The sequence below is a fragment of the Cyprinodon tularosa genome, unplaced genomic scaffold, assembly GCF_016077235.1.
Source record: "Cyprinodon tularosa strain WSP-4 unplaced genomic scaffold, ASM1607723v1 ctg192, whole genome shotgun sequence".
NCBI lineage: Eukaryota > Metazoa > Chordata > Actinopteri > Cyprinodontiformes > Cyprinodontidae > Cyprinodon > Cyprinodon tularosa.
In genome coordinates this window covers 1,376,105-1,398,528 of record NW_024038688.1, presented here as the reverse complement: position 1 = coordinate 1,398,528, position 22,424 = coordinate 1,376,105, and the positions used below count along the sequence as shown (strand labels likewise).

At 39.3% G+C, this 22,424-nt stretch overlaps 1 protein-coding gene across 2 annotated transcripts in view; it reads left to right on the top strand.

The window, feature by feature from the left end:
- Positions 1 to 11,980, top strand: part of LOC119782376 (GTPase IMAP family member 8-like) — a 30,038-nt gene extending 18,058 nt beyond the window's left edge. For both annotated transcript variants that reach the window (XM_038283326.1, XM_038283325.1), the window contains 2 exons: positions 5,023 to 6,216; positions 7,994 to 11,980. In XM_038283326.1, coding sequence (XP_038139254.1) covers positions 5,023 to 6,216; positions 7,994 to 9,480 — 2,681 coding nt within the window. In that variant the 3' untranslated portion in view covers positions 9,481 to 11,980. The remainder of the gene's footprint in view (positions 1 to 5,022; positions 6,217 to 7,993) is intronic.
- The last annotated feature ends 10,444 nt before the right edge of the window (positions 11,981 to 22,424 follow it).

Sequence of the window (22,424 nt, the reverse complement as noted above, 5' to 3'; positions counted from 1 at the left end):
TTACATTTTTAAAACAATCGTTACTCGTTACTCTTGCTTCGGTTTAATGCAGAGGTCACAGATTAGCGGACCGCTGTCCGGTGTTATGCAGAAAACTGCATGCCCTCCCAGATATGCATCCCCAGTACGGGTGTTATTAACAACATTAAATTCAAAGATTTTGTCCGAGGTACGGCTGATTTATTTGTTCTAGTCTGTTGTAATTCACACACAACAATAAACAGTGACGTCAGCTTGTCATAGGCGGAAAATCAAACATGCATCTACACAGCACAGCGTTCACAGACCGGTGTGATGCATTCACGAGCGTCAGATAGTTATGGTGCATTCAGGAGCATGGGAAAATTTCCTACTTGCATGGAAAGAGAAATAAACGGAACATAATTTAACTCATACCATAATGCATCTATTCAGAAAAAGTGTGGGCTTTCTTACAATACTGAATGCTCTATAATTAAATTTCTGTTATTTTTTAAATATGCACATCTGCTAGCTTTTTATTCTAAAAAAATCTAAAAAGAGATTACTTCAGTTTAGTGGTAGCTACCGTGCCCCGTACACCACATAATTCCAGAAGGCTTTCTCTTTTATTTAACAAAAACCTTTTTTATACAACTGTTGAGGAGAGGACATTAACAGACCTATCTTCCAGACTCATGGTGAGACAACAAGTACTTCAGATTGTAACAGAAACTCTGATGATACAACAGACATAAGAACAGTAACAAATGTAACATGTAACTTAATAACCTGGAAAAAATTTACATTAACTGGCAGCTTCTAATACTGAACATGCTGCCCAGTGCATGCTGGGAAAAATAACTTCTTCTGCCCTAACACACTACGCTATAATATTACAGCAGCAAATTATTATTAAATTATTATTATTATTATGTTTTTGAACTGCAGTATCAATACTTATACTTAAAGGAATAGTACACCCAAAACATGATTAGCCTTCATTTTCTACTCACCCCCATGCTGAACAACACTCTGGAGTACTTTTTTGATATCTCAAATGCATCTGGAGATCTGGGAGGCTTCTTGCTGTCTGCTGACATTCAAATAATGGAGATCTATGGCGCCCGAGGCAGAAAGGTCCATAAAAGTCCACAAAAAACGTGTCAATATTCCTCCATACTGCTCGTCCAATGTATTCCAAGTGTCCTGAGTGGGTAGCGTCCAGAATTTACTCGAAACGAAGTCATTTAGAATGTTTTTAGAGCATAAACAGTAGTGTATAGGACTTCCTGAAAGCGCGCACATGCGCGATCACGACGCTACGGAAGCCGGCAGACCAAACCAGCGCATTCAGCTCGGCAAAGAACTCATGCTCTTCCTCAACACTGAAGTCCTCAGACATTTTTCTTTCGTTGTTTCTTTCTTTGCACAGGTAAACAGCACATTTCTTCTTCTACGCTTGCATTATTGGAACAGCAGACGCTGAATGCGCACTTTCATCTGGTTTGGTCTGCCGGCTTCCGTAGCGTCGTGAACGCGCATGTGCGCGCTTTCAGGAAATCCTATACACTACTGTTTATGCTCTAAAAACATTCTAAATGACTTCATTCGAGTAAATTCTGGATGCTACCCACTCAGGACACTTGGAATACATTGGACGAGCAGAATGGTGGAATATTGACACGTTTTTTGTGGACTTTTATGGACCTTTCTGTCTCGGGCACCGTAGACCTCCATTATTTGAATGTCAGCAGACAGCAAGAAGCCTCCCAGATCTCCAGATGCATTTGAGATATCAAAAAAGTACTCCAGAGTGTTGTTCAGCATGGGGGTGAGTAGAAAATGAAGGCTAATCATGTTTTGGGTGTACTATTCCTTTAAGTAACAAATGTGTGTATTTTTGACACCACTGGGGACCGAATGGTCCTCTCATAGAAAAAGAATTATGTTCACAAGTTAGACGTGAGCTATAATAAAAATAAAAAAAAATAGTTGCTACTGGTGCAGATAATCTGCCTAAAGAGTCACTTAGAATTAACTTTGAGCCAGAATCGTTGAGCAGTGGCAGATATCATCCCTTCCCGATTGGAGAAAGTAGAAGTTTAGTTTACAGTGCCGGAAAAGCAAGTTGTAGTTGGGGCTTTTTGAAGCGAGTCTTCCTAAACAGGTATTTTCCAAACACTCATTTTCACATGTCAGGAGGGACTGCTGTTCAGACAGCATAATGAATCACTCAAAATTACATGTGCAGGATAAACGTATAGTCTTATAACAAAGTAAACATTTTAAACCAGACCTTTATATGATAAAATATTGCAAGGGATTAATGTAAAAACAATCAATTTGACTGTAATTTTGTTAGTCAGCTAATATTTTACATGCCATGCCAGACTAGCTATCCCACATGTTCATTGGTGCAATGTCAACTTTTGATCTGTCAGTTTTACAATTTGCATTGAGAATCCCTGTATATTATCTTGTTCAAATATTTTTTCCACTATTTAATCCGTTTGATATACTGTAAAACTTCCGCGCAAGGGTGTGGTGGACCATACTAAACTGTAAATGGAGGTGATTTAGTTCCTACAATTTAAGTAAGAAAAACAAAGCTCACAAGCTTTTAAATAATTAGGCCCTGCAAAAACATTGCAAGAGCTTACTCTAATTTTTGTATCCGTTTTTCAGTCTTTGGCTCCTGACAAATAACATAGCCTTTTGAACATATAAAAAATACTCAACTTATTTTGCACATCAGTTGGGTGTGGTGAAATATTACCCATTATAAGGGTTCGGAAAGTTTCCTGAAACTGTGTCTACAGGGCCCCTTGAAATTTTCAAAACACATTGCGGTGATATGACACAGCAATATGTCAACCTAGTGATGATCGCTGCCATCTTAGGAGCGGTAAACATCTGCTACCACAGAGGTAGACTATTCTTAGTAGATTTTAAATATTGTTTGCATTGTAAAGATGCCAATAAATAAATAATCGTAAAGAAGACCAATAAAATCTTCTAGCAAAAAATAATGGCAGATATGATAAGAAATTAGCTCTTATCCAATAGTGAGAGGGCCATGGCTGAAAGAGGTTACAGCTGATGGAGGCTAGCTATAGAGGCTAACTGCAGAGAATCCAGGAAGCAGGGTGTAATATGTGATAAGTCTGCCTGCCAGAGATAGAGTGCGTAGATAGCCTATGGCTGACTGAGGGTAGCCTCTGGGCTAATTGTGGGAAGTAAAATTAGGACAGCTGGGGAGTGGGGAGAGAAAGCTGCAACTGGTTAGTGTCTGGGATTCATTTCAGTTTAATTTTTTTTATTTATGAGCAATACAACACGTCATCTCAAGTAAGATTACAGAGACAATACGACAAGATCATACAGTCAGATTGATTAAAAGTTTCCTATCTAAGGAAAACCAGTTGATTGCATCGACTCATTGACTCTTCGTTGCTTGTTGCTACGTTGCTTGTAGCGACAGTGGAGAGGAAAAAGTCCCTTTTAACAGCAAGAAACCTCCAGCAGAAAGAGGCTCAGTATGAGCAGCATTCTGCTAAAGCCGACAGGGGTTCAAGGAGACAGAAGCAGAGATACAGAAAAAAAGCAGAGACGAAACACACAGCCAGGCAGACGAGCTCCGAGCCAGCTCCCATGTCAGAGGATGAAGAGAGCACATCCAGTTAAACAAAGGTGTTGATGGCAGCAGCACAGCTGATATTTCTCTCCAGGATGGAGTCACAGCCAAACAGGAAAAGACCAGATGAAGCTACTATGAGAAAAAGCAGAGAGAGCAGAATGTTAGAGATTGAACTAACAGATTCTGCAGAGTGGGAGAATGAGGGATGTTTGAGTGATAGAATGAAGCAGAACAAGTTAAGATACAATATCAATGCTTACAACACACACCTTGAATTTAGACTCCAGGTTTAGACATTTTTTGCCTATCCGTTGAAAAGCTTGCACCCAAGCCGATCTTTTCGGTCATTTCTTTGTACAAAAACAATGGAAATATGGTTTATCTACCTCCAATGTATGATTACTGCATCCATAAAAAACACCAGCCTTTGGCATCAGGACAAACTTTACAGTAGGATTATTTATATACAGACAGAATTAGTTGTTACTACACAGTTGTACTTCTAGCTTAAAATGATCTAAGCTAGAATTACACTTTCACTTCATAATGACCAGCAACAAGCCAATCTTTATGAAGACCACAGATTTCAAGCCCCTGTCGTTGACATTTTGATGAATTTTTCCCTGAGTGGGCATGCATTTCTCTCCTGCACTTGGTCCATGTTTGTTTAGGTCAGAGTGCCCAAAACAGGGCGATGAATCATTCCCACAAAATAGGTAAGGTGAGCCTGGAGCAGCAGCAAATCTGTGCAAAAACACCTGCTGCGAGAGCTCCAGAACCCCCAAAGTTGCAGTTCCTTGTATGGGTGGGATTTTTTTCTGGGATCTGGTTGATTAATTCATTTGTGAAAGTAGTAATACTTGCTAGACCTACTCTTAAGCCTAGTTATGGTTAATAAATAACTTCTTGGGCAAAACAGGATAAAAATAATCACAGATTAGAATTCACAGATTCACTTTATATGCTTGAATCAACCTTTCATTGTGTGTATGATCTTCTACTCTGGTTAAACCTTTATCAGAGCAAAAATCAACTACATAATAATCTGTTCTAGAGCAAGAAAACTGTCCACGTGAATTAATTTCGATGAGGGTTTTACTTCCTTTTCAGAATCATCACCATGTAATTCCTACATGAATCATTTTGCTTTAGATTGTGATCCCTTCCAAAGAAATGAAACTACAATAACATAAAAAACACGTTTTTTGCTGAAGAATCCATAAATGGAGCCCTACTAATATATGTAACAGTATGACTAACTGATCCTAATTCAGTCAGAAGGAGTCTCATTAAAGGAAAGACAATCATGACAGTGGAAGGGAGTATATTAATTTAATCACATAAGACTAGCAAGGTATAGCTTGTCATTGTGTCAGAAATTTCAGATTTCTGCTTATCTTTTTCTTTATTCTATTATTTCACAGGTCAAAGTCTCAGGATTATGCTTTTTGGAGCAAATCTGTCAACCAAGAAACACCTCTGTAACTTAATCTTACAGAAAACTGGTTCAGACATTTCATCCGCATCTCATCAAAATAAACCAGTTGAGCACGGGCTATGGAAAGGAAAGGTCTTAACTATTGTGACACCTCCAGAAAATCAGATGGGACAAGTCCAAAAAGAAGACCTGAGAAGCTGTGTTAATCTTTGTCCTCCTGGACCAAATGTTCTGCTGCTCTTAGTGAATCCTTCAAAGTTCACAGAGAAGGACAGAAGGTTTCTGAAGGCCACCCTTAGCTCGTTTGGTGAAGATGCCTTTAAACACTCAGTTGTTATCGTAACTGAAGAAGGGAATAAAACAGCTATTGCCTTTAATTCATTAATGAGAGAATGTGAAGGAAGACAGTACAGCCTGTCTGAAAATAATCACCAGACATTAATGGGGAAGATTGAAGATATTGTAAAGAGAGACAGCAGTGCCTTCCTTAGCATCAAAGATGACAGAGCAGCATCAACATGTGACCAGTCACTTCCATCCATAAACCTGGTTCTATTTGGCAGAAGAGGAGCAGGAAAAACCTCAGCAGCCAAGGCCATTCTAGGTCAGACAGATCTTCCTTCAGCCTCCAGCTCATCAGTGTGTGTTAGAAACCAGGGAGAGGTTCGTGGACGTTGGGTTTCTGTGGTGGAGCTGCCTGCCTTGTATGGAAAACCTCAGCAGGAAGTGATGGAGGAATCATTCAGGTGTATCTCCCTCTGTGATCCTGAGGGTGTCCACGCCTTCATCCTGGTCCTACCTGTGGGTCCCCTCACTGATGAAGACAAGGGAGAGTTACAGACCATCCAGGACACATTCAGCTCTCGGATTGATAACAGCATAATGATTCTGTTCACTACAGATTTGGATCCTGAACATCCAGATGTGGTAAAAAATCTTAAAAAACATAAAGACATCAAGGAGCTTACCAAGAAATGTGGAAAAGGATACACTGTCATAAAAAACTGTGACAGTAAGCAGTTCTCTAAAGTAATAGATCGTGTAATAAATAGTGAGCAAAGATGCTACACCTCAGGAACCCTCATAGAAGCCTACTTGGATAAACTCCAAATTAAAGAAATAGAAATTGCTGAACCACAGAACCAACTTTCCATTATGTCAGCAGAGACTCGGATCGGTGGTACGTATTCTTAAACATGTTTTTTTCTTAGATTTTGTGGATAATAAATATATATATATATATATATATATATATATATATATATATATATATATATATATATTTATATATATATATATATATATATATATATATTTGTCATTAAAGGCTTACAGAAATTCCATTAGGGAATAACAATCTCAGAAATGTGAAGCATTTGTAACAATAATTAATCAACTTACTAGCTAAATCTAGTTTTCTCAAATGTCATTTGAAAGAAAAAGCAAATTTAAATGTGACTCTGCGACACTACATCTCCCACAAGCATTGCCTTCCCAAAATGTTTTCTCATTGGTCCATTATTGACAAATTTCACTTCAGGCACATTCAAACGACACTTCAGACACACACAAACACACACAAAATCTAATTATACTTCAAAGAAAGGTAGCAAAAAGGCAGTTTAACACACTATAGATAGTTTAAAAAACTTTATCACAATATTTACTGCCTTTTCAGTCCCTCTAGCAACTTTTCCGATTACTGGTAAAAAAATCTGCTGACTTGTTCTATGTTATTGGAGAAGTTGGTGACAACACAAGAAACCACTGATTGCACAGATTTCAATGGTTTGCAGCCAATGCCTGCAGACAGAATGAAAAGGGGTTCTCTTACTTTGTCTTACAAATAAAGAGTTACACATGCGCAAAGGTTTCACTAACCCCACTTAAATGAAAAGTAAGATGTCAATATTTGGGTTTTTTCTAACTGTTGCAATATCATAGTTCCCCCTACATTTAATTCATGCACAGCCTCATTCTCCGTGTGCCTCTGATGTTCCATCCATCCATCCATCCATCCATCCATCCATCCATCCATCCATCCATCCATACATCCATCCATCCATCCATCCATCCATCCATCCATCCATCCATCCATCCATCCATCCATCCATCCATCCATCCATCCATCCATCCTCTTCTGCTTATCCAGGGTCGGGTCGCGGATGTAGCAGTTTCAGTAGGGAGGCCGAGACTTCCCGCTCCCCAGCTACTTTGGCCAGCTCCTCTGGGGGAATTCCAAAGCGCTTACAGGCCAGCAGAGAAACATAGTCCCTCCAGCGTGTCCTGGGTAGTCCCCTGGGCCTCCTCCTGGTGGGACATGCCTGGAACACCTCACCAGGGTGGTGAAGGGAGTTTTCTCCATAGTGTGTCTGGGCTCTCCCTTAAAGATAGGGTAAGGAGCTCAGTCCTCTGGGGAGGACTCAGAGTAGAGCTGCAGCTCCTCCACGTCGAGAGAAGCCAGTTGAGGTGGCTCGGGCATCTGATGAGGATGCCTCCTGGACGTCTCCCTGGTGAGGTGTTCCAGGCATGTCCAACCGGAAGGAGGCCCAGGGGGAGACCCAGGACACGCTGGAGGGACTATGTTTCTCAGCTGGCCTGGGAGCGCCTTGGGATTGCCCCGGACTTCTCCTTAACACTTGACTCATGTATCCACCTTCAATTGAAAAAGCACAGCACCAAAAATATTGAAGTTGTCATGTAGTTCCTGTAAATATGTTGATCATTTGCTCAAAATTTCAACAGCATTGCATCTTGAGTTGAAGCTGGTCTTGTTTCACCGCTCCATCTTTATCAGAATAATAAGAGACCTAACAATTGAATAGACATCATAATTAATCTAAAATATAGATTATCTGCTGTATTTGTTTTGCTCTTTTCTTCAGTTCTGATTAAATGTTCTAATAAAATGTTTCAGATCATTTTGATGTAAGCTGACCCTCTGCCATCTGTTACAGGAGACAAGTGGACATATGAGCGTCTCAGGATTGTTCTGATTGGGAAGACTGGATCTGGGAAGAGCTCTTCAGGAAACACTATCTTAGGCAGAGAAGAGTTTGAGCACAAAGTAAGCCAAATTTCGATCACAAAGCGTTGTAAGAAATCCGAGGGTGAGGTTGACGGTCGTCCTGTTGCTGTGGTGGACACTCCTGGTTTGTTTGACAACAGTTTTTCACAGGAAGAAATACAAAAAGAATTGTTTCAATGTATCAGCCTTCTGGCTCCAGGCCCCCATGTCTTCTTGGTGGTGGTACAAATTGGAGCAAGACACACACCAGATGAGAAAATGACATTAGAACTTATTAAAAAAAGCTTTGGAATGAATTCCGGAAAATTCATCATCATCCTTCTGACCAGAGGAGATTCACTTAAAGGTCAACAGTCAATTGAAGAGTATTTGAAAAATGACTGTGATGAAACCTTTAAAAAGCTTATTAATGACTGTGAAGGAAGATACCATGTGTTTGACAACAAAGACATCCAAAACCGCAGACAAGTAACAGAGCTGATGAGAAAGATTGACATCATGGTGGCTAAAAATGGATGCTTCACCAATGAGATGCTGCAAGAGGCTGAAACAGCCATACAGAAAAAAATCATTCAAATTCACAAAGAGAAAGAAGAAGAACTGCACAGAGACAAGAAGAAATTAGAGGAAAGATTTGAGAAGGAAAAGAATGATATGGAGAGAAATTTGAAAGCACAAAATGAAAATGAGATTAAGGAGAAAGAAGAGAAAATAAAGGAGATAGAGAAGAAACTAAAAGAGGCTGAAGAAGACAAAAATAAAGAGCAGGAATGGAGAAAAGAAGAAGCAGCCAAATGGAAACGTGAGAAAGAGTCTTTGATTGGCAAAGTTTACCAAAATGACATGTTGGAGAAAAAAATGGAAGCTATGAGGCGGAAATGGGATAAAGATGACAAAAAGAAGCAAAAGAAAGATGAAAAACTTAAAAATGATTATGAAAAGATGAAGGAAGATTTACAAAGACAAAAGAAAATAATAGATGAAAAGATGTTTATGAACATGCAGATACTGAGAGATGTATACAAGCAAGATTTAGAAAAAATAGAAGGAAGATACAAGGAGGAAGCCCGACGAGAGGCTGAAGAGTTTAATGATTTCAAAGAGAAATATTCTAAAGAATTTGAAGCCCAGATGCTAGAGCAGCATGGAAAGTATAATATGCTTGAGGCCCTGAAAGAAGTGAATGAAAACAAGCACAGGAGGGAAATTGCTGACTTGGTAAAATGTGTGACCAAAAATAGAGAGAATCGGAAAAAACTGAAGGACATGCTGTCAAAACAAGAAGAAGAGATGAAAAAGGCCCAAACTCCAAAGGAAACAACACTACTGACAAGCAATCACAACAAAGAGATTAGTGAGCTGGTTCAGCAGCTTGTGAATACAACTGATGTAAAAAGTAGATGCTTCATTTCATGAAATATGAAGATTGGTACAGTACCAAGATACAGAATGAATAGTTCTCCAAAACCAGGGTTTATCTGAACAGACATCAGTAAAATGTATTCAACAAAAACAGCTTGTTAAATATTAAACAAAAAACAACAAGAACATTAACGCATGATTCCCAGCCGCTAAAGAATTTGTCAAAGGCAGGAATATGATAAAAACACCCACCATCCATAACAAAATGCAACTTTTAACTTTTTTGTAAACTTTTGCTTCTTGCAACCACATCAGCAGTAATGTGACAGGAGAACCCGTAGCAAGATAGCACTGATAGCTCCATGGAAGAAAGGGAAAGAAAAAAAAAAATCAAGATAAAGTTTTCTAAAAAAGTGGAACGTATTGATTATTATTTCCAATCACCTCATATTTCCTTTAAATGTGCAGATAATGAGAATATTACTATTTTATAATGTGCACTTTGATTATATTTCATGTGCCAAGTCTAAAAGAGAGAGCATGTTAATATTTTGTGAGATTTTAAAAGAAATGCTAAACATTGTCATGTTCGCAACAGTCATTTCCATTACTACATCTAATATGATATTTGTATATAATATAATAGGTATGTGATTTGATCAAAACCACAATCAGTTAATGTTTCTACACATTCTGAGATAAAGTAGAGTAAATCAAAGTATTTATAAAATATGTCTTGGATTTTCTAGGAAAAATCATGACCAAATTTGACTGTTTGCTTTTAATATCTGGTGCTAAAGAATCATTAGGAAACATGTCTACCATTAATAAATTATATTTAATAAAAAAAAAAAAAACTTTCTTAATCCCAAAAGTAAATTAAATGTTGTAACTCATTGGGTGTGTCTCAACAACTTATCCTCAATGGTAATCGCTATAAAGCAGAAAGATTCTGTAATAGTCTGTGTTGGAGCAAATTTGGAGAAGCCTTTAACCAAACACACTTAGTTGGTCTTCACCTCTTCTGAAAATATTCTTCATGTTACAAATAATTCTTCTTAGAGGTTCTAGAGGGGTTCCTAGAAGAAAGTCACGGCCTATGCAACTAGGCACTTATACTCCATAACCACCTCCACTTTTTCTCTGTTTGCCAGGTAGTCTTTGAACGACTGTTCAGGCATTCTAGAGTTACTTACAAAGCAAATCAGGCCTGGTCATGTTAAATGCATTGAGAAATCAAAGAAAACAATCCTCACAGTAATGTCTGCCTTGTGTAAATGACAGTTGATTTGTTGAAGCAGGTGTATGATGGTATTATCCACTCCAACTCCCCTGCAACAAGCAAGTTGTAGGAGGTACTCAAATGTACTTGTTTGTTTACTGATGTCGACCAACAGGAGGATCTCTAAGATATGGGGTGTCAGGGCGACAGGTCTACAGTCACTGATGACTGTTGGCTTAGTTTTCTTTGATACTGGAACAAGGCAGAAGGTCTTCCACATCACTAGAGCTGTATGATGGGTAAGACTCCGATTGAAGAGGGGTTTTGTAGAATCCCACAGAGCTGCTCTGCACAGGCCTTCTAGGCTCTGTTCAATTTCTCTGCCCAGATTTCCATCTGCCGGATAGTCCCTAGCTCCGCTTTAAGCCAGGGATCATCTTCATCCCTGACCATGCATGTCTGATATTTCTCTGCCAGAACTTGGTCTTTATATTTGCCACATTTTTCTCAGTGATTTCGACTTTTGCCCGTCTCCTTCTCTGAAGGCTCTTTATCTTGTTTAGCAGAAAAGTATGAGTTGGAGCATAGATCTTTCCATGTTTCAGGTTAAAATATAATTTATACTTTAAATACACTATGCAGATTAATCTCTACCCTCTTATCCATTTCATGTGGGAAAGTGCTCCAAATTGTATTTATTCAATTAATATTAAAATAAATTCAGTTTATTTATATAGCACCAATTCACAACACAAGTCATCTCAAGGCGCTTTACATAGACAACTCGCAATAAATTAAGTGATTCTATTTTGACTGTAATTAAAAGCTTTAAAGAGTAACAAGGCAATGAAATTTAATAATATTTTATGTATCTGTAACATGGTTATGGATGTATTGAGTGAGCTTTGAATGTACTTAGTTCAACATCCTACGGCCAGATGACTAGGAGAGAAGAACGAGAGGGTAAGGCTGGGCTGGGGGATTTTAGGAGACAAGAGAGGCTAACTATATCTGGTGTTTCTCAAACTGGAAATTTGTATATCAAAGGATAAGGATAGAAACTCTGCGGGTAGAAATACAGGGTGCAGAAGTTCTGCTCATGTGGGTAAACCTTCAAGCAATATATGCTCATGAATCTGAAAAGTATATACAGGGGGAAAGAAAAGAGAAGTGTTTTCAGTTGGTTTGACAGATGTGAACTTTGGAGCATACCTAAGAGAGGACTTGAGAAGACACAGGCCTAAGAAAATCCATGGACAAAGATAAGGCTCCTCAGCACTTCAGGGGACTAGCCAAGAGTTCAACCAGATTTCTGCAAAAAAAAAAAAAAAAGAAGACCAAATTGAATTCAATGGGGGGCACTAGATTGTTCCAGAGTTTTCAATCTCATATGTCTGGTGCTTCCATCCTATTGAGTAAAATGGATCATGGTCTTAAGCTGCCAAACAGAGAGATTGCCTGGTGACCCATCAAACCTGGTTGTAAGCACTCAAATGAGCAAATTCATCAACTTATGAACCCTGCACCCAAAGGACCTGAAGTAATCTGCCAGAACTTTCTGTCTGTGGAATTAACAATATGTCTGCTTCACCAAAACCATAAACGCCTTTCCTAGACTTCCTCACTCTCAGCATTATGAATGGTTAGGATCTTGATTTAAATATTTTTTTATGAATGTTTTAAATTTTACTATTTTTCATTCCTTGCTAAAAGTATAATAAAAGAAGCACATAAACTTTTAAATGAAGTGTGGATATTTCATTTTTGAGTCAATTGATTATTTGAATTTTTGTAAATTGTAAATAGGCTTGGAATCTTTCTTATGAGGACTTTTTAAAAACGATTCTCTACAGTAATTTTTAAAACATAAATGTACAAATTTAGGTGAAGATAAGAATACCAGATAGGTAAATAAGATCCAGGGAGTGGCTGATTCTGACTTGTTTACTAAAACAGAATATGACAGCTAGCCAGTGCTGCTGGTATGGTAGCTGCGTCATTTTCTGATAGAAAAGACTTCCAATAAAACCAAAACCTTCACAAAGTTATTTGTTTAACCTCGAATTAAAAGAATTCATCACAGTTGGCTTTGTCAACATATTTTATTTATTTTTTATTTTATCCTATTCGTTTATTTGATAGGGACAAGTATGTTTCATGAATCATGTCACACACTACAACATTTTAGCTAAGGCTAATTCTCAATGCCTGTCCACAGTTAGGCTTTTACATAAAACACAGTGACTGTACACTAGAAACAACAGAACAAATTACACACTAAAACATTACAGAAACAAGATCAGTTCAGTTAGATTATTAATGTTCACATGTCTGACCTCTCAATAAAAAGTCTTTAAGTTTATGTTTAAAAAGAAACCTATCAATAGTGAGGACAGAGACTGGCAAATGTTTTGCCAAAAAAAGTAGGAAGTATTGTCATCTAACATGATTTGAGTGTAACGTCAGTAAGCACTCCACGGTTGACAAGATTTTGTTTTGAAAGCAACCAAAGCCCAGTGTGCACCAAGAAGAATGGTATGTTAATAGATGATTTAGAAAATAAATCTAAAATATAAGGAGGTGGACCAGGACACAAAAGGTAAGCACACACACAATACGCCCATATAAAGATGGTTAGAAACACATGCAGGCACACTGGTGCTCTGAAGATTGCTGGGGTTGCAATGTCACAATAATAGTTCTACATCCAAGTCTGTCGTAATGCTGGTATGTTGGACATCTATGGTAGCCACAAGTGGTTCTTTAGACTCTTAACAATCACTGGAGAAAAAAAAAGGCTGGTATCCGGGAATTTACCATAAGATTGCCTCTTCAGCTCTTCACAACCACTATTGAGCATTTTTTCTTTGGATAAACTTTACATGCACAAGTGCACTCTCACAAACAACTACAGGTGCTTGGTTCCAGGTAGAGATTCACTTCCACACAGAAAGCCCATATTCTGATCTTCAGGTACCACAGAGTAAATGTCAGATTAAATAATAACACTTATACTTCAGCGATAGTATCTAGGCGTTACTCTAATTTATGTCTTGTACCATGTCCGTTGTTTGTGCTGTTCTTTTTACATCTCTTTGCACGTGATGAAGCAGACTGAAAATATTTTATCATTATCTCCCTTTTATCTCCTCTTTCTTTTATCCTTTTTCCCCCCTGCTTTTCATCTTCTGTTCTGCTTACATTGCAGCGTCCATATAATCTATAATACTGCCTGTATAATTATAATAAAGCTATTTATATGCATAAAACAAGTGGAACACTATGACAATAGCCGTACTCCTCCAATTGTGACAATACAATCTGTTGGGCTCTTCTTGGCATCAAGACATATATTCTTATTGCCACATTGTCAGACAGGACACTGTTTAAAAAAAAACAAAAAACTCTCAAGCCCCAAGCTCAAGTTCCTAACTCCACACCCCCAGAGAAGAGCTCCTTGTCTCAAGGAGTCCCAATTTTTTTTTGGAGAGCTCCCTGCCAGCCAGCTGTCACTGAGCCAGAGCCCTTTAGCGGGCCAGCCCCCAAGCCAGAGCCCTTCTCCCCAGTCAGATTATCATAGTGTCCTTTCTCCACAGTCTGCTTCTCATAGTGCCCTTTCTTCACAGTCTGCTTCTCATAGTGTCCTTTCTCCACAGTCAGCTTCTCATAGCGTTTCTCCTCAGTCAGATCCTTTTGGACGCCGGTTTCCAATGTTCCCGCTGCAGAGACACAGTTGCCGTCCTCATGTTTACGAAGTGGTTAATGAAACTGTCTGATATATAAGTAAAATCCTGTTGATCTGCCAAATATCCAAGCATATATTTATAATTATATTTGAGGACCTGAGTGCTCCAAATTGTACCTTCTTTTCTTTCAGATTTTTTGTTAGATAAGAACGTTTAATAATGTATAGATCTCCTCAGCATCATTTTAGTGTGGCTTTCCCAAGGTTAAAATGAATAAAAAATACATTTTTGACTGTTTAAATTCTAATTATTCATTTATTTAAATTTTTTAGCCTCAAAGTTATAAAGTGTCTGTAGTCTGTAGAAGCCATTAAGTTTAAGCTCTATAAAAGAAGGGAAATGATGTGTGTATGAGCGTGTGTTTCACCGGAAAGGGCAAATCGGTTTGACCGCTTGGCGGGGAAACGCTATCAACTCACAGCTGGCTGTTGTATATCTTTTTTGTTTTATAAGCAGCAAGAGTGGGAATAAATCAGCCTTTAAACAGCAAAACATAGTCTGGACATTTCCTGTTTACACCATCTTATCCTGGCAAAGCGCGTCAAGATTCCGGTTTAAAAACACTCCAGTGGCTTTAAGCATGGGCTTAGCCCCTACAAATAAAATCAAACCACAGTCCCAAGTTAAGCTTGTGGAAAGGACATCGAGACATAGGTCAAGTGTCTCGTATTATTGGACCACATGATTCCTTCCTAATTATGCTGGTGTGGCTGGCTGTCACCTGTCGGCACCTGTGTTGCGGGAAGATGGCGGCTTGGGAGGAGAGGAGCGATGGCGCAGCGGAGGCAGCAGCGCGTAGAGGATGACCGGCATGCTGATCGACTGATTGGAGTGGTTGTGCGGGCAATAGGAGCGATGCTATCAGTGAGCGTGGGTTTGTCATCCACCAGTGGAAGAGCGAGCAGGATGATCACAGTGTAAAGGAACCTGAGGAGCTTCAGTGGCTTGGTTTCGCAGGTGTGACACAAACGTGGGTTTTCCACGTATAGGTACGTGTAGCGCTACACTCAGGCCATGGCTATTTAAAGTAGCAATGCGTAATTCCAGTGCACTGGTTGCCATTTGAATTAAAATAAATAAATAATTAAATAAAATAAAAAAAGAGATAAGTAACTTCACAAACAAACGATTTTTTTTTGGCTGACATTAAAATCCAGCTCAGCCATGGAAAACTCTGATGCAAATAAAAACACTGACTTAACTTTAAAAGAAGATGTTCTTAAAGAACAAGAGGCTGGTAGCCTTGAGACTGAAACCCATTTGGGTAAACGGGTGGTTAAACTTACTGCCAAGGCCTTGGCTGAGAAGATTGAAAAATTGTAGAATATTAGAAAGGTCAAACTGAATAAGGCTATTAAGTTAAGAGAAACTATGAAAGGTTTAATGGAAATGGGAAATGTTTGTGAAGTGAAAAGTACTTTGAATGTTATGTCTGAGTTGTGTGATGAAATATATGGTGTTCACAATTCTATCATGGGTTTATTGCCACAAGAGGAAAAGGAAAAACATGAAACCTGGTTTAAAGCAAAAATTATTTTTAATACAGATTTTGTCAATTATGCTACAGTAATCTTTGGGTGATACAAAAACAAGGGCATAATGTTGAAAAAGGGGTTGATGAAACAAAAGATTGTCCTGATAACATATATCCTAATGATAGTATTTCCAATGTGGGCAAAAGTAAAAACAGTGTGACCAGATCAAGTACTCCCTCTGCAAGAATAAAAGCTGCCGTAGAAAAGGCAGCTCTTTAAGTTCATATGGCAGCTTTGAAGGAGCATCATGCATTGGAGGACCAAGAGCTGTTGCTAAAAAGGAATAAAGAGCAACTTCAAATGGAAACTGAGCTTGCTACAGCCACAGCTAAACTATTGAGGATCGACGTTCAACTGCAAAATCCAATGGCATGAACTCTTATTTGGAAAGGGGAAAGAAATCAATCCCTCACTAAACCCTAAAGAAAAGGACTACAAACTACAATACAGGCAAGACAACCAAGATGCATATTGTTTGTCAGTGGAACCATTAAATACAGCTCAAGAAAGGAAACAGACTGCAGTAACTCAAGATCAAACAAATGATCAAGCTTTATCAGGTAACATGTTCACCACCATGGAGAAACAGAATAGGATTATGTAAGCAGTTGTGCATCAACAAGGTTTTTTGACTCTTCCACCACGGGACATTCCTGTTTTTGATAGAGATCCATTTCAGTATCACATTTTTATAAAAGCATTTGAACAAAACATTGAAGGGAAGGCCAATAAAGCAGACTGTATTTATTATATGGAGCAATTTACCAGAGGACAGCCAAGGGAATTGGTCCGTAGCTGCCAGCATATGGCTCCTGAAATGGATACAGTATGGCCTAACGACTTCTAAAAGAACACTTTGGATATGGTATAAGCTTGCTAATGCTTATATTGAAAAAGTTTTGGCTTGGCATACAATAAAGTCAGAGGATGGCAAATCACTTCAAGCATATGCTGAGCTATCTCTATAGTTATGCTGCTATAGGCTTAGACTTTTGGAGCACATAGGGACCCCCATTTCATCATTCTGCTTCATTCTCTCTCTGTTCTCCTATTCTGCAGAATCTGTTAGTTCAATCTCTAACCTTCTGCTCTCTCTGCTTTTCCTCAGAGTAGCTTTGCCTCGTCTGTTCCTGTTTGGCTGTGACTCCATCCTGGAAAGAAACATCAGCTGTGCTGCTTCCATCAACACCGTTGTTTATAGATGTTGGAGATCGGCCTGTTTTCCAGTGCGGTCCTGTTTCTCTGACCGTGACTGAGTGGATGTGCTCTCTTCGTCCTCTGGCATGGGAGCTGCCTTGGAGCTTGTCTGCCTGGCTGTGTGTTTCCTGGACGGGGCCGCCTTTTACAGCTGCAAAGGTTTCTATTCCCAACATAGATGCTACTGTTGAGTTTTTGATATTAACCAACGCACCCAAGCTAATGGAGCCCTGGGAAGTAATCAACAGCAGATTGGATGGCCCTTATGCTATAAGGACAGTATTAGGATGGGTCATCAATGGACCGACGCATGGAAACGAAATGAGGAGAACAGCAGTTGTGAACAGAATTTCTGTGACAAATCTGGAGCTAATTGTGGTGTCTGAGCCTGTTTATGTGCAGTTTAGGTAGTCCCCTCTCCCCCTCTCTCTCTCTGATAGGTGTGGCTTGGGAGTTGCTGGCTGCACACAGCTGAGACTAATCTTCTTCTGGAGCAGTATTTGAAGCCTGGCTACCTGTGTGCTCACTGCCTGATGGTCACCGTTTGTTGGTAGATGTGCCAACTTCTCTCCCTCGTGGAAATTATCTCTTCAGATTTTTGAAATAGAAAGAATTAATCTTACCTGTGCTCTGTCTACCCAGGATCCAGCTCCAGATCTGTCTCTAGCTACCAAGCCACACCACCCACCTCCCTCAACTCCAACTGCTGCAGAGAGCTTGCCTGCCACCTCCAACTGCCCCTGCTTCCAGAGACACCTTCCTTCACTGTCAGCCTGTGAACCAGAGAATAAACTTTGCACCTTTCTCCTAGCCTGGCTGTCTGCATTTTGGGTCCAGCACCTAGCCCTCACACTAATGCTGCAAAACCAGTAAAATCATGACTTTAATCAGAAACCCTCAGCAGGTAAAAATATGTCAAGGGAGGATTTTAAATTTATGGACATAATGGATTACACTGCACATCTAAAGGAAGGCAGATATGTTCTTAACATACCCCTAAGAAATCCAGTTATGACATTACCCAATAACTTTTCTATGGCAAAGCAGACGATTCTTAGCTTGAAGAAAAAGGCGAGTATGTTTCATATATGCAAAATGTAATAAAGCACACAATTTCAAGTGTTTGTGGCAAATAGAGTCTCTGCTATAAGAGAGGCTTCACATCCTTCGCAATGGAGGCATATCTGCTCAGGGGGAAATCCAGCGGATGCTGCCTCAAGAGGAATGAAAATATCAGACTTTATTGAACATCAAATTTGGCTTGAAGGGCCCAAGTTTTTATGGAAATCTGACCAGGAATGGCCACAAGCTTCCTTTAATCCTGTGATAGAAGTTGACGATCCTGAAGTCCATAAAAGTGCAGTTGTGAATGTGTCATCTTGTAATGAATTAAATCCTACTGATCAGCTCATCATTTACTTTTCTGATTGGCAAAAGCTGAAAAAATCAGTCGCTTGGTTTAACGAGCTAAAGTCCATCCTACTCAAGTGTTGTAGAAGGACAAAGACTACCAACAAATTTTCTCAAGATGGCCTGAATGAGAAATATGCAGTTTTCCATCGTACGCTATTGCCAGCAACAGCAGTTAAAAGAGGAAATGGCAGGATTGGCTGAAAGGGGCGTGATCAGCTAACAAAGTTCCATCCATAGGATGGATCCTATTTGGGAGGACAATCTTCTATGTGTTGGAGGAAGACTGCATAAAGGAGCCATGCCAATGGAAGAGAAACATCCCATCATTCTCGGCACAGATCAGCACATAACCAAGCTCATCCTCAGACATACTCATGAAACACTAGGTCACAGTGGATGCAATCATACTCTGGCTGCTGTAAGGAGGAAATATTGCATTCTACATGGACACTGCAATAAGAAAAGGGATTTCTGAATGCAAATTTTGCAGACGTCACAATGCAAGACCAGTAAACCAAAAGATGGAAGACCTTCCAAAGCAGAGAATTACTCCTGATTTACCTCCATTTACTAATGTTAGAGTTGATTATTTTGGACCCATTGAGGTGAAAAGAGGAAGAACAGGCAAATGCTAAGGTGTCATTTTTATCTGTTTAACAAGTAGAGCTGTACATTTGGATTCTTTAAGTACCAATGACTGTATAATATAAATAAATATATATATATATATATATATATATATATATATATATATATATATATATATATATATATATATATATATATATATATATATATATATATATATATATATATATATATATATATATATATACTGTTATTGCCTTTTATTGCCTATAAGTCAATTTGCATATACTCCAGAATGTTCTAAAGAGTGATCACATAACAGCAATTGATTGCAAAGTCAATATTTGCCTAGAAAATGAACTCTATCCACCAAAAGACATTTCAACGTAATTGTAGCCCTGCCTTAAAAGGACTAGCTAAAATGGTTTCAGTGATTGCTCCATTAACACAGGTGTGGGTGGTGATGAAGACAGGGCTGGAGATCAATCTGTCATGATTAAGTAAGAATTACACCACTGGACACTTTAAAAAGAGGCTGGTGCTTGGCATTATTTTGTCTCTTCTGTGAACCATGGTTATCTATAAGGAAGCACGTTCAGTCATCATTGCACTGCACAAAAATGGCCGAACAGGAAAGAGAATTGCAGCTAGAAAGATTGCACCTCTGTCAATCTATCGCATCATCAAGAACTTCAAGGAGCGATGTTCCATTGTTGCCAAAAAGGCTCCAAGGCGCCCAAGAAAGACCAGCAAGCGCCAGGACCGTCTCTTAAAAGTGTTCCAGCTGCGGGATCGGGCTACCAGCAGTGCAGAGCTTGCTCAGGAATGGCAGCAGGCAGGTGTGAGTGCATCTCCACGCACTGTGAGGCGGACACTCTTGGAGCAAGGCCTGGTCTCAAGGAGGGCAGCAAAGAAGCCACTTCTCTCCAGGAGAAACATCAGGACAGACTGATATTCTGCAAGAGGTACAGAGAGTAGACTGCTTAGGACTGGGGGAAAGTCATTTTCTCTGATGAATCCCCTTTCTGATTGTTTGGGACCTCTGGCAAACAGCTTGCTGGGAGAAGACGAGGTGAGCGCTACCACCAGTCTGGTCTCATGCCGACTGTAAAGCATCCTGAAACCATTCATGTGTGGGTTTGCTTCTCAGCCAAGGGAGTCGGCTCTCTCACAGTCTGACCTAAAAACACAGCCATGAATAAAGAATGGAACCAAAATGTCCTCCGAGAGCAACTTCTCCCAACCGTCCAAGAGCAGTTTGGTGATGAACAATGCCTTTTCCAGCATGATGGAGCACCTTGACATAAAGTAAAGGGGATATCTAACTGGCTCAGGGAACAAAACATAGAGATTTTGTGTTCATGGCCTGGAAACTCCCCTGATCTTAATCCCATTGAAAACTTGTGGTCAATCATCAAGAGACGGGTGGACAAACGAAAACCTAGGAATTCTGACAAAATGCAAGCATTGATTGTGTAAGAATGGACGCTATCAGTCTGGATTTGGTCCAGAAGTTGATTGAGAGCATACCAGGGAGAATTGCAGAGGTCCTGAAGAAGAGGGGTCAACACTGCAAATATTGACTTGCTGCATTAACTCATTCTGTCATTAAAAGCCTTTGTTACTCATAATATAATTGCAGTTGTATTTCTGTATGTGATGACAACATCTGACATACACACATGAAAACCAGAGGGCAGCAGATCATGTGAAAATATAATATTTGTGTCAATCTCAATACTTTTGGCCATGACTGTAGTCCTGTTTACCTGACTGTGACTGGCTTGATGTGCAGTACATCCTCTGACATGGGAGTTGGCTCAGAGCTCGTCTGTCTGGCTGTGTTTTTCCTGGCGAGTCCGCCTTTTTGTATCTCTGCTTTCTTCTCATTTAACCCCAGTCGGCCTCGGCTGATTGCCGCTCACACTGAGCCTGGTTCTGCTGGAGGTTTCTTCTTGTTAAAAGGTAGTTTTTCCTTTCCACTGTCACTACAAGCATAATTCGTGTGAGGGATTGCTTTTGGGTCAATGAGTCGATGCAATCAACTGGTTTTCCTTAGATAGAAAACTTGAATCAGTTTGACTGTATGATCTGGTGAGCTGTAATGTTCCTTGAGATGACGTGTTGTGAATTGGCGCTACAGAAATAAACTGAATTGAATAGATGATTGCTACAGGTGTGCTGCGTCCAGCTCATCCTGCAGAGATATTCAAAAGGAGAGATAGCGCTCATCACAACACATAGACTAACCCAATTATCGAGAAATATAACTTCACTATAACTATTGTCTATAACTGTTAATCAAACAGATCAGACTCTGTTAATGTTTATATTTTCCTATAAGTATAAACAATAAACACAACAGGAAGAAGACAAAAAAAGCAACACTGATAACACCCAAGAGTTTTTTTTTTTTTTTTGCAGAGTGTTTAACGTTTCATCAATCAATAATCTGATTGTTTTTACTCCGTGACTGATTCCCGGCAACAGGTCCAAAAATTTGAAGTAGTTTGGTTCTGCTGCAAAGGTGCGGTGATCCGGTAGCTCACCATCATGGGTTAAAATGGGGTGGAAAAAAAAAACCTGACCCAAATAATGTCATAAATAAAAACAAAAATCAGCATTTAAACAGGGTTAAACTGTTATCCAAAAAAAACCTAAACATTCAGTAGTAGAAATAGCTAAATTACATATGTCATGGCTTTCAAATGTTTGACCCACATGCAGATCACAATCAGAAGGCAGAAAATGGTTTAAGATGTTTATTTAGGAACGGGCAACTGAATGGAGAACAGGCTGACAGAGACGCAGGAGCGGGACCGATTGCACTGCGGATTAAAAAGAGCTGATTAGAGGAAGATCATTTAGCACAGAGAATGATCCGAGGGGAGTAGTTCAGCACGGAGCCACCGGACGAGCCACAGGTGTTCACAACTCCCACATGTCAAACTGCAATCACCTGTGAGAGAAAGAGAGAAGAGAGCAGGCACAGGCGGTAGAAAACTGCACAGCACTACCAGCAGAATCCTGAAACCATATACAATTTCTCAGAAATTATTCAAGTTCATCATATTAATGTTACAGATCCAAGTAAAGTTAAAGATCAAGTAAAGTGCACTTTTAAGTTCTATCCAAGTTTAATGGAAATTTAAAGTCAGGTCAACTTAATTAATTTAAATACTGTTTCAAGAGACATTGAATTGGTTTCTCGTTTTGTTGCGCAACTCCAAAGAAATTAACCAATTTCAGAGTTTTATTGGCATTTCACAAAATCAATGAAAAGAAACTAAAAGTATC